The 14126-nt window shown below is 40.2% G+C and overlaps 1 protein-coding gene across 1 annotated transcript in view; it reads left to right on the forward strand.

Annotated features, from left to right (window-relative positions):
* Positions 1-14126, forward strand: part of sorcs3a (sortilin related VPS10 domain containing receptor 3a) — a gene marked incomplete at both ends in the record, with an annotated part of 253632 nt that overhangs the window by 219999 nt on the left and 19507 nt on the right. The window contains 2 exons of the mRNA XM_080029079.1: positions 9999-10185; positions 13725-13858. Coding sequence (XP_079885205.1) covers positions 9999-10185; positions 13725-13858 — 321 coding nt within the window. The remainder of the gene's footprint in view (positions 1-9998; positions 10186-13724; positions 13859-14126) is intronic.

Consider the following 14126-nt stretch of genomic DNA (forward strand, 5'->3'; position numbering starts at 1 on the left):
CTATTGTGTGCAGTGGTATTTGAAATGCATGCTTAGGTGCCCCACCCCTTGAGTAGGAAAGATATATTGCTCGTGGCCAGACCCTACATCGTTCTAGACGTGGGTCTGGATTTCCACAGCTAAGGAAATCCTTGTTCAGAACACTCTCTTAAGTTTAATGGAGTCGAATAGCTCCACAACATGCAAGTCAAAAGGCCTCAGCGGAGACCCTGTTTAGTGGGTTTGAGGCTGTGGGTTCAGACAAAGTCCTGTCGGGCTGCCTCATCACTACGAAACTAGGTTTTCAAGCAGAATATAGTGGGTTGATATTAACTATAAGCCTTGGGGGTCATTAGCAACAGGAGTGTTTTCCCCATGCCCCTTGCAAGAGCTCAAGGTATATGTGTGTTTTTCTCCTGGGTGTTGTTCAGAGCTTGTTGTCATAGTGCTTGTGTGTGATATGAGATGAGAAAGCACGCCTGCTTCTTTAATTATGAGAGGGATTATCTGATGGGAGAGGGGGGGGTGGGGGAGAGGGGGCAGACAGGCCTATATAGAATCCTTGTGGCATTAGCCTTGCTTTGAGATAAATTCCAAAGAGGAATTCAAAGTTTAATTTATATTCATGAAGCTACGCGCAATGCCTGTATTTCTTGGGGAGAGCAAATGCCTTTTTTAAATATTTCATGGGGTATAGAAGACTCCACACATGTCCACATTTTTTCAAAATAAAGCAGAAATCCCCCCCGGGAAAAAAATACAACCATGTGTAGGGATATGGGGCTACATGGGACACATGGTACATTTTTACTTGGATAGAACTGTATTGGGTTGAGAAAACCTCTTTATGCCACATGCTGATTACAGCTGCTGATGGGGCTGTTTAAAAGCAAAACGACTTTTTTTACTAAGTGGTTGGCAGGGAAGCGAGTGGCGTCTGCCTAAATGTGTCAAGTAAAAATCTCAAACAATTCATAAATAATTGAACTGCCGTTCCACATTTTGTCATCAAAGGAAGCAGACGGGGAATTTGATTAGCTTTTTTTTATTCACTGTATTTCCTGTCTGCGAGTTGGTTTGGTGTTTACAGTACAGTCTAAATGAGTATAGCAGCAGAGATAAATAATTTATGTAGAAATTAAGTGATATTTTTCATGCATGTGCAAGTTTGATATTTAAAAAGAAAAATGACTTGGAATAAAAGTCCTGGGGCTTCATTTCTAAATGTGGCGTACGCACAGAAGACGGCGCACACCACTTTCTAGCAAACATTGGGATTGATAAAAAAACTAACTTGGCGGGAGAATGTGCGGACACTTTGACCCTGATATTAGTTGAACAAGCACTGGTCAATTGATATCTATAAGTTAAATATGTTACCCTATTAACCTGCAGTGTCTCGCCTTCATTCAGTTAATATTTTGATATAGGCCTACAATCTTATATCACCAAGATAGATACCATCATTGATACATTTGATATTTTCTGAAACCTACATAACAAGAGAAACACAATTTCTATGTCAAGGTACATGTCGTTAAACAATGGATGTGGCCCTGCATTATTTTCAAAGCTAAAACTACAACAAAAACTATGAAAAATAACTTGGAAAAATCACTATGTTCCTTCCTTTTTTTGTTTAGTTCTTCATTTTTAACTCTACAAGTGGGACGGTTGGAATCAGATGGTGACACAGAGTGAACACTGACTTCCTGCCTGTGGGATAAACTAGCTTTTCTCTTTTTGGTTCATTGTTGTCATTAAGCAGAACTGGCTTCAGCTTCAGTGGCTATGCTGAACCAAGCAAAGCTCTGCAAGGCTCAGGGCTTAAACTGGAGAGAGTACACGCTGGTGATGACGGTACGCTTTCATCAGACACACTGCGGTTTTTTCTACCCAGACATTTGGGAAGTTTTTTTTAACTTATTTTCAAGTTTTTAACTGTCCCCTTAAGGTGGGAAAACTTTAAAAAATAGTTTATTTATAACTTCTACAATGGCTTAATTTAGAATTTTAGTGCTCAGCTTGATACATATGTGTGTTCCAATTACATTTTTCCCACTTGTGTCTCCATCGATACATGACATAAAGTCCCCAGCTCAAGTTAGAAGTTAAAAATACTCAAACTGGTTCTAATAAAGCCTTGTTTCCACTGGGTGGTGCGGTTCGGTGTGCTACTGCAAGGCACGCATGTATTTGTGTTTCCACTGTCAAAAGTTTCCACCGAAATAAGTAAACGGTTTTCATGTTTGTTTTTGTCACCCTTTCTTTGGGGTAACAAGCCATCCCAAATGGTCCCAAGAGGGTGGAGCTACACACTGCAGTCCGTTGATTGGTCGAAAGAATAATTTCCATGCAATAAATAAACCGGTGTGTGTCTTCACCTCGGCAGAGTCATGTGATTGGAAAAAAAACGGCAGTGCACAGTTATTTGTTTATTGCAGCGTTTGTCCTACCTATGAAATATATTAGTGGGCTTAAATATATTAGTGGGCTTAACTGTGTCTCACTGCTATGCTGTCACCATAAATATGTAGATGCCACAGCCAGTGCCGTTCAACAGCTCTGACCCATAAACTGTACTGTATATACTCTGACCGCGGCTATCGCCTTCCAGCATAAACCAAGTTAGGGTACTTTCTGCAGTGGAAACGCAAGCCAGATCGGTTACTGTTCCTTACCAAACCGTGCCGAACGGAACTGTGCTCAGTGAAAACTAGATATATGCTCCCTGGGATTTGCCAAACAGTCTGTAGTTTACACTCTAGTCACATTTAGGAGAAAATGTTCTCCACTTGTTCTCGCCCATGTTATCGTTTTGTCAAACGTATTTCTGCCCCAGTGGAAAAAGCTTGATGGAATCTCTTGCCGACGAAGAATTTGGATGGAACATGACAGAAGCAACCACTGAGGATTGCCAGCTAAAATATTAACTGCAGGGCTTTCATTTTCCAGCTCTGTGTAATATTGGTTGGTACACTTTTATCAGAAATGAGCTGATAGGAACATATTAAGGAAACACCATTGTATTGTTTTATTTCCCATGAGGCACAGGCAATGAACTTCATTATTTTCTTGTGTTGGAAGAGGATCTTCATACATGTCAAGTAATAATTCCACTTAACCTGAAAGATGGACCAATGAATATTTTATGAAAATCAAAAATGTGACACTATAGAATATTAAAAGCTGCATTTTTTTTTGAAAGAAAGTAGGGACAAGCAAGGCAACCTGTAAGCACAACATTCATGTACCTTCTATCAGGTCACAATGTTGTTATTCATAATTAATATTTGCATTTTTGAAATTGATTGAACATAATTTTCTGTTGGCAGTTAGCTGGTGCAAAACAACTGTTAACTAAACCATATAAAACATATACCATTTTATTTTGTTTTCCATACCCATTCTGATAACACCAAAACCCTTATTTGGGTTTGCAAAAGCACGTTTTGTTTAAGCAGTTGCAAAACTTTCAGACTGTCCGTGAATGCACCTCCAAAGCAAAGCCTTAAACACAAAAACATCTTGCATGAAACATATCCTTTAAATATGTGTCACAAATTACATAAATATAAATTGAAGATGCAGGATGAACACAGAGTAAAGAAAGTAGCCCAAAGTGAGTAAAAATCTGATGTGAGCAAAAAAAACAATGAGAAATAGTATGGTGCTGTCATGGTTAAAGCTAAGTTGTACTTGTTGGAAGAACAGTACACATGACAAAATATTACAGTACATATACCCCACACTGCATAAAATCAACCCAGACCTCACTGTCGACTTTGGAAACAAACCAAAAAATAACTTTTTTCTAGAAGTGTCCACTCACAGCACTGACTGTCTGACATTGTGATTTTTCCAGGTTTGACACGTACATGGTAAAAAGCTGCTAGCCCCTCAGCGTGTCCAAAACCCCCTTGTCAATGTTTTCAAACAGTGCTGCTTTCATTACAAAAAAACCCACACACCGATGATGTCCCAAGTCTCAAGGCTCCAGCCCATGATGTATTTGGATGTGCCGCTCGGCCCCCTGGGAGATTCCACGCACACAAAGAGTGACATTTAGAGAGAGACAGGGCACAGGCAAAGCATCAGTCTCATGCAGATTAGGCAATCCCACTGTGGCTGATGTAAAGAGAGAGCAAAAGCATGGAGACACACAGAATGGGCAGCAGAACATCGACTATAGGGGCTGAGTGACATTGGCGCCGCCACCGAGCCAGAGTCATGTTTTGTATGCCAGCTCATTACAGCTCTCTGACAATGCCTGCTACTGTCAAACCCCCTTGTACTCAGCTGTTTCTCTATTCTCTACCAAGCCACCTATTGGAGATATCATTTTCCAGTGCAAAAAAGTGTCATGACATAATCCCCATAAGACCGGACCAAAACCTCACAGTATTTTTTTTCCAACCCAGTCGCCAGAATAAAAATGTTGTCACTTAAAAAGGTGCTACGAGGAAGTTTCAGTTTGTGTTCATTCTTCCTTTGGACAAAAGCTGTAGTGTATTTACTACGCCAGCTGTTGTTCCTCTGTGAGCCTACCCGGACAAATGCATGATGAAAAACTATATGAAAATAGCAATGTTAGCACTGATGGTCTCATTTGCTGTTACATTTTATTTAGGATCCTCAAACTAAACATTTGTCTGTTTCAGAAATAACTAAAAGTTCCCCGTAGCTCCTTTCAACGGCATATCAACGTATCCGAGCTAAAATACGTTACACAACATTCAATATTGTAGAGTGGACGTAGCGCACATGACTTCAAACATGGCGGCTAATTGCTTTATTTTCAGCTTGACAACAAAACGTTGCTCCCCAATATTTCACTGGCAAGCTGGCTGGCTAAGTCTTAATAACAGCTAGCAAACTTAAAATCATAATGCATTCACTAAATTAAGATTGTGAAAATCAAGGAAATATTTCTATCTTAAATGTTAAAGACCTACTTCACCGGTGGGAATATGAAGGTGTATTGAATTCTGAGATCCTATGTAAGAGAAATGTAGGGTTAGACAGTGAGACCATAAAACACTCTATCTGCCTTTTCTCAGGCTAGGATGAACCAATTAAATTTTTTAGCACATTTATACTACATAGGATCTCAGAATTCAATACACCTTCATATTCCCACCGGTGAAGTAGGCCTTTAAATAAAGCACATTTAAATACAGAGACTCCCCTGCAAAAATATTGCATTTCTCCACTGAGAAATCAAAAAGGAATTTGTGGCCATCTTTCATTCTATGCAGTCACAAACTTGAAAGTCCACCAACGTCCACTCTATACAATTGAAACAAATTATATGCCTACTTAGCCTATCCCTCATTTGAAGAAACGTTACCAAAAATGTAACTGGTGATTGGGTTGTTTTTTTCACACGTGGAAACTCACACTGAACAGAGGCAGGGAGCCAGGGATGAAAAGGAGCAAAAAGAGCAGGGAAAGGACAAGGTGAACAATAAGGTGTGTTTCTTTGTTTTTCTTTGTGCGTTTTTGCAAAGGCAACATGCTACTGTTGTGCTACAAATGAAGATCCCAGTAGCGATGCAGTGTTACAATGTGCCGTGGGGAGGCTGGGAAATAGTTGGTCGCTGTGGCAGCTGGAGCCACCAACACACACAAACACACACACACACACACACACACCAAAGGCTTGTGTGCTGATTGTAGCATGGTGCCAGATGGGGTTCCCAGAGGAAAGCATGCACGCAGCTGGAGGCTCACTCACCATGCAAAGGCAAACGTGGTGGTGAGGAGGGGTGTATGTACACACAGAGGCACATGCAAACGTGCTCACTATCAAGCATTCAAAGCCCCTTCTACTCCTCTCTCTGACACACACACATATTTATATCTACACAGCAAACCCTGTTGACATGGTGATATTGAGTAATGAAAAAATGAGGGCAGTCCCAATCAAGATGCACTAGTAAGAAATGCTTTCCATTGTTAATATGGGCTTATAAACTTTTGCTAAATGCTAAATAATAGCATTTTAAACATGCGATAAAAAAAAAGCTACAATCGTGATTAACTATGGAAAATGTCTGATTAATTGTGAAAAAATAACTGTGACAGCCCTGCCTAGAAATAATTTGTACTTACTTAGGGACATACCGACTGAAGAATATAGATCAGGCTAAATTATAATATAACTGCTCTAAGACCATCCTATTTTTTACTATTTATTTTATTAATGTTTAGCAAACAGTTGGTTTTGCAAGTATTTGACACACTTGTGAAATTCAAAGGGCATTCAGTGGTTGACACTAACGGTTGCCCGCTTGCCCGGGGCAACTGAAAATAATGTTTGGGCAAGTTGAGATTGCTTTTTGGTTGCCTGAACGGGCAAGTGGATTTTAGAGGGTTTGTCTGTAGTATAGGCTATGTATTCATGTGTTTTACAGTCTGCAAAAAAAAAAAAAATCCCGCTAACTCACACAAAATACATCGGCTATATTCGCAATTGGGCAGCCAGCAGCATCACGGTCGCTCTTTCGCACTCGATCTCTCTATCTCTCTCTCACACACACACACACACACACACCGCCTGTGTGCGCGCAGTTTCGCTGTCTACGTTCCGAAAGCCGGCTCTATCCTACGGACCTGGTTCCGCTAGATTCAAAACCCAGAAATCAATAACGTTTGAGCTTATCGATACCGCTATGGAGTCCAGTAGGCTAGGTCACATTATGTAATTTTAAATATCGAGTCGGGTCATCTTCATCTAATTAGGCCTACTTCAGCGTATTATTCCATCACTGGACCGCATCATGGACTGTAAAAGTGTTCTACCTTCGACTGTGTTGAAGAAACTCCTTCAACCCGCTCCGTCTCCCAAAAAAAAAAAAAACTCTTGTCTGCTGAGCCGCTGCCTCTGCAGACGGGCTCGGCACCGTCTCATCATTCAATGCAGCGGTGATCAACAAACGAGAGACTCTGTAGCAAGTCCCGCAGTTAAAAAATCGGATAGTTTTTATATCCATATTAAAATCTGCAGGATAAGACCTAGTTAGCTAAAAAAAAATCGCTAACGGTTCAAATGTGATGTGTTCAGGTCGGCTCAGTAAAATGATTATTAGGCAAAGGTCAATAAAATGACATCATGATGTGTTCAAATGTAACATCAAGAAAATAAGAAATTTGAATATTAGCCTACAGTTTGGGTAAAAAACTTGTTTTCCCAGCAATATAAACTAAATAGTAGGCCTAAATATGGAATTATGACATGCTTAAAGTCCTATCCTGAACTCTGCTCATCTTATAAGCAATTAAAGCAATAATACTAGTTCTCTTTAAACAAAATAATAGAAAAGTATCGATAAAGATTTGGATTGTGGAGTCTTTATAATGGTATCAATATGAATAGAAATGAATGATCCCCCTCCCTACTTACAGTGTAACTGGGCAATAGCTTTAACATGGTGGACTTTAATCATTTTATGGCACACGATCACTTTTTGGCACAATGTGACCGTTTTAAATAAGTAAAATAAGTAAAAATGTTTGAGCTCTGAGCTAGACTGAGTTTTCTGAGCCCCTGGGCAAGGTGCATGGCAAAAAGAGGCCCTTTCACGATGCTGCAGCAGGACCAAGCGCTTGGTGTTGTGTGATGTCATGATATCTAGGCTTATATGAATTGTTGTTCGTTTTATGTGGTCAGGATGAGACAAGTAAGCAGTGTTTGCATTTAAGAGATACGGTTCGCTAAAATGTATAATTTAATTAGCCTATACTGTATATATCATTGTTTAACAGTTTTTTTTGGGCAAGTGAACACAACATTCGGGAAAGTAAAACATTACCTGTACTTGCCCTATGGGCAAGTGCATTTGAAACCTTAGTGTCAACCCCTGGCATTAAAGGTCTCATAATATGCACCTTTCTGTTAATTTTGTATGGTCTAAGTAGTCCCTAATACTTGTTTTATTATATGTTTGCTGAAAAACACGTTCAGATCATTTATTGTAGCAAGCCATTACACCCTGATTTTCCCCTCATCTCAGGATAGCCTATTTTAGTGTGTGTCTCTTTAAAAATAATGAAATGCTTCTCCCCCCACCCCTGCAGGAAGCAACCCCGCCCTCTGGCCGTTGTTCCCGTAGCATAGTCAATGCTATGCCATGGTTGTTTACTTCATGAGAAGAAATGACTTCTATAGTAACGCAGGAGCTCAGCCATACTTTGAACAGTTTGACACGAGTAGCTGGACAAAACTTTTGAAAGCAGCACTAAGAACTACTCAAGAGGCAGTTTAGCCTTAAGAGAAATATTTGGAAAGAACAATTGCAATTATCTAACTCTGTAATTATGTCTAAGTACTAATTAATTATTAAGTGTAACTATGAAAGTTGAATAAAATGAGCATGCATAATGCAGAGAACAAATGCCAGCAAGTGCTTTGAATGGAAGAAAAATAATTGTAATAGACTATAAAGCTGCATTAATTCCACTTCTTATATGTTACAAGTACGCAGTTGAATGACGTATTTGCAGCATACTTTTAAAGCATGGCCTTTATTTCTGTATGTTTTTTTTCAACTTTTATATTCCATCCACTGAATTCTGCGAAATTTAGTAATCCATTTCTTTAGTGACAAATCCTTGTCTTTCAGCAGACTGACCTTGGCACAATTTAGAGTTTTTGGTAAAATGTTATAACTTAATCAGTCTCAACAAAAGCTGTGGGAGTCTTTTTTTACAATAATTGTAGCACCGCATGAATCATTTGGCAGTGTTGTTGTGATTGTGTTTTGTCTTCCCAACTCTAAATGTTGGTTTTGCTTATAATCAGGGCTGTCAAGCGATTCAAAAAATAATCTAATTAATTACAGGCTCTTTGATTAATTAATCTAAATTAATCGCATACTTTTATGACACTTTTATACCTGTTTATAAACAGCTGTATAGCCTGCTACAGTTTGTTTCTCTCTCTCTCTCTCTCTCCGTCTCTCCGTCTCTCGTAACTTCTGTCTCCACAACAGACAGCGCTGCACTGCCACAGATTCATTCACCATCGTCGTACTCATAGGCAAAAATATTGACACACACACACACACACACACACAGGGCGGGTGTCCGTTTACGCGGGATGCGAGACAGCTAGCAAACAAAATTAAGACACACACGGAGGAAGATTGAGAGATACTGTTTTGAACCTACATTGTTGCACCCACTAAATCAATAATGCACAGACACTGCGGAGAATAAAGTAAGATGTCTTCCTACCTTCATGCTTATTTGCCCGAAGCATCCCATAAACCGTCCATAGAGCCCTCGGGCCGGCCCCTTTCCCCGGCTTCTCTCTTTACTTTTCTCCCTTTCACCCGTGCGGGCCGTGTATGCAAGCTACAGGTGCAGCTCGGTGCAGCTGCGCACCACTTTTGCACCGGGTCAAAGTGCGATTAATCTGCGTTAATACATTTTTCTGTGATAAATTAATCGAAATTAACGTGTTAATTTGACAGCCCTATTTATAATGTTTATTGCAGAAAAAGTTTCATTTTGGTATATCTGAATTTGGGTTGTTTGGTAGACATTCTTGAAATAGTCAATATTTTGTGCAGTCTTATTTGAATTATTTCCCCCTGGAGCTTTAAGGGCTCTTAACAAGCTCTAAGATTCAAAGTTAGCTTTGAGTATTTGGTTCGAGATTGTTCAGTTACTGTAAATAAAAAAATACCAGCTATTCATCTGCTATAGATAATCCAGTCCAAAGAAAATATATCTATATTATATAGATATAAGCCTTATACAGTATCGACCATCATCTCTCTAAATATCGGTATCGGCATCGATCATTTAAAAAAACTATTAGTCTTCCACCATTCTTTTTTTTAATTCTTTTTTGGGCATTTTTGATTTATTAGACAGATTGGAGAGACAAAGTTGAAATGGGGTAAAGAGGAGAGGACATGCAGAGAACTGACCCGGGGGGACGCTCTACCCACTGAGCTACGGGCGCCCCTCGACCACTATTCTCAATGCTTCCACCCTGTGCTGTGTTCCAGGGCGACTCTCTGCGGACAAACATCCAGTTGGATTTTGGCGACGGTACGGCCGTGTCTTACTCCAACCTGAGCTGGACGGAGGAGGGCATCAAACACGTCTACAGGTCTGCTGGCATCTTCAGAGTGAGCGCGCTGGCAGAGAACATGCTGGGCTATGACACCACCTCACTTTACCTGCATGTTACATGTAAGTGTACGCTGCTACATCCTTGCTAATACATTGATATTCATGTTTTTTTTTTCTTTGTTTTTTTAAGATATGTTTTGGTCATATACTTTATTGATAGTGCAGAGTGACAGAGGTGAAATGGGGCAGAGAGGGGAGTGACATGTAGAGAACGATCGCGGGCGGGAATCGAACCCGGGTCTGCTGCTGGGCCCGGCCCGGGGGGGGTGGGGGGGGACGCCCTACCAACTGAGCTAAGAGAGGGAAATGACATGCAGAGAACGACCTGTGCTAGATTATACCCTGGGTCTGCTGCAACAAGGATTGAGCCACTATGGGGAAGGGCTCTAACCACTCAACTTTGAGCGCCCCCCTCCGGATATGAATGTGTTTTACTTTATTTTTAATTGAACTATAAATTGCTGTCCTGTTCTTCCACCATGGTTCAAATGAAAGAAGAGTTACCACAAATTGCCCGAGTCGACTTCCTTTTATTATGTGAGCTCAAAGCAATGAAGTTAACGAGCGGAAGAGAGAGTGACTTTTATTGGCCCTGGGTTTTGCCTCTCAGGCTCCTGTACACACGAGGCTCTACCTTACTGGTGAAGGCAGCTAGGACTGTGTGCAGTCTGAATGGAATACCTGCAACCCTCGTGGGATGCCAACTGTTATTTACTCTCAAAGATAAAACAGCAAAGCACATAAATAAAACCTTAACTATGAGACCAAAAACATTTTTTTATTGAGGGATGGGTTCATTACGGAGCCCTCCTAGGGTCACGGCAAGAAAAAATTAATCATTGCGTTACCTCGCAATACTTATGCATTCCCTCGCAATACTTTTCCTCCTCCATTCCTTCTTTCCTGAACCATTTCTGTTGAGCTGCTGTGGGCAAAACTACTATGCATGGATCAGCTGAGATTTTTTGTCACCTCCGCATTGGATGCTGGTAGAATTCCCTTGTGGTTGGGGCTTGGTCCCTTCTCACGTAAGTCTGTTATTGTCCGTAACCCATCTGGTGCCAGTTGAAACATAGACCTATTGCTTTGGTTCCTAACGTCAAGACAATATGAAAACTGTTGCGAGGGAATGCAGAACATATTGCAAGGACACACAATCTATTGCAAGGGAACACAATAATACATGTTTTTGCCGTGACCCCAGGGGGACTCTATAGTTAATAGTTGGTAATTTCTAAAAATTGTACGTTACCAATATGAAAATGTATATACATACCGTAGATATATACAGTATATGTTTATATATACGTGTCGGTATTTGTCCATCTGTCCACTACATTTCTGTCAATCAGGATTGGCTAAATAATAGAAAAACCTACATATATGATTTTTAGGTTTAGCTAAGTAGGCCAAAGTATTTGTTAAATGTCCAATTGGTAACTCAAGTGTTTCACCCCTGCATTGTGCAGTTTCAAATGTTCTTGAAAATCAGAATAAATGTTTGTCCTTGTGTGTTCTATGCTCCCAATAATGGTTCATAAGAGAGAGAAAACATTGAACCTTAAGCAGCAATGTGTTCTTTTAATTTGTATATCTTATGTGTCCTAGCCCCAGGTGCTACAATATATTCAACTGAATGACAGCCACACTGGTAAAGCATGCTAAACTCATCTCAGGTGAACTGCATTGACCTATGGGATTATATAATATAGCAGCTGTGATAATCACGTAAACAACTTTTTGGGAGAAGGGGTCATAACAAAACTTACTTATGCAAGGTTGGTGGTAAGAGAAGTGAGGCTCCAGGCCAATGCAAGTACAGTAATTGCCAGTTGGGTTAAAATAGAACAATGGCGTTTTTTTAAGGAAGTGCAGATTTTACACAACAGCACGCATAACAAATTACAGCAGGCACGGGCTCCCCAGCTCATATGCAAACCCTACTAAAATAGTTTATCATTTGAAGTTTTCAATGGAATCATAATAGGCTCATTTCAGTTAGTGGTAAATCCTCTTATTGTCTTGTGGGTTACTCTTTCATCGATTTGTGGGATCCATTTAGTTTGAACCTGTTTTGCCATCCTGATGTCTCTGAGGCGGTGTGATCTGTATTTACATATTTCTGATGGCAATCATTTTTAGCTGGATTTATTTCCACAGTGGGAAGCCATAAACTATACTACAATGATTTCCCATCTGAACATATTTAATACCAAATTACTTTCTCCTCGCACAAACACACACACACGCACACACACACACACACACACACACACACACACACACACACACACACACACACACACACACACACAGACAAGCACACACTGACTGGGCATCTCAAAGTGGGGATAAAGATTAGTTCTAGGTAAAGAGGATGAGAGTTAACAGAAGCCTTACAGTCAGATGAACACCCCAGACCGCAGCTACTACACAAACCTTTCGTTGGAATATTTTCAAAGAAAGTAGTGTATTACATATGTCCGCAGTGGGAAATTTCATGGCTGGGATTAGTGTAAAAGCAAAGCTAGACCCCTGTCAAGTCCTATTAGCTTCTTGGTAGGGGGGAGGTTCCTCCGCATTATACCCAGAAGGCATCAGGTCAAAAGTACAAGATGGCCTCAACATATTTGTTCAGTGTTAGAATGGGACATCACCATCAGAGGCTACAAGACCCACTGAGACCTTTTAACATTTGAGATTTATTTCCCGTTGCTTTCGCCACTCTATGCTGTCACACAACGTCCGAAAACCATTTGATCATCACCCATTTTTAATCACCTAAGCCAACACTTCATTTGATGATTGCATATCAAATGTGTTTGCAAATAATTGGTCAGGATAGACCTGAATGAAAATATATATATAATATATATACAGTATATACTGTATATATATATATATATATATATATATATATATATATATATATATATATATATATTAGGGCTGTCAAGCGATTAAGAAATGTATCTAATTAATTACAGGCTCTGTGATTAATTAATCTAAATTAATCGCATACTTATATGACACTTGTATGCCTGTTTATAAACAACTGTATAGGCTACTCTCTCTCTCTCTCTCTCCCCCCGTCTCTCGTAACGACTGTCTATCTTCCACACAACAGACAGCGCTGCACTGCCACAGGTGCGGTGTGCATAGCCTATGCCGACTCATTCACCGTCCTACTCATAGCCAAAAATATTGAGACACACACACACACACACAATACAACACATTCTCGCTGCGAAGCCAGACGGTTTACATAAATGCATACGTGCTTCGGCACTTCTCCCCACTGGACGTGCTATCAGACCGGACCGTCCAGGCAAAGTACTGCCCCGTGCGGAGATCCAACGGTAAAAACGTATCATTTTGACCACTCACATTTAAACTTGGGGTATGGTAAGTCTTTGGACTGTGAGAGAAAGCCTCAGCGCGCCAAATAAAGGAAGGCAAATATAAGTCAAGCTATTTAGAATGTTCAGTCTTAGTCTTATGTTGTCTTATTTAAATGAAAAGCACATTGCCAAGGTGTGCCTCATTAGATGTAGTTCATACATGACCTCAACTCCTCTGTGGGCGATTGTTGTTCTCAGGTCCAGTGGAGCATGTCCAGCTTCTGGCTCCCTTTGTGGTCATAAGGAACAAGGAGGTCAACATCACAGCGGTGGTCTTACCCAGCCACTCACGCACCGTTACCTACTTCTGGTGGCTAGGCAACAATACTGAGGTAATTCTTAAAATATTTTGCATTGAGAGTGAATGTAAATGTACAAGAGCTAACCCTTATGATTATATAAAATGTTTTGCATATTTATATTACAATGTAGAGAGTATGACAGACGTGTATCTAACTTTTAAATAACGTACACACAGTATAGTAAGGTACAGACAAGTAATAAAGCTGTAATGGAAGTCCACCGGAATTATACAAAAAAAGGTGGCACGGTTCTTCTCTATTCAAAAAACCTCTTTCAACTATAATGAATTCATCAAGA

Source organism: Ammodytes marinus (assembly GCF_949987685.1).
Source record: "Ammodytes marinus genome assembly, chromosome: 6".
Taxonomy (NCBI): domain Eukaryota; kingdom Metazoa; phylum Chordata; class Actinopteri; order Uranoscopiformes; family Ammodytidae; genus Ammodytes; species Ammodytes marinus.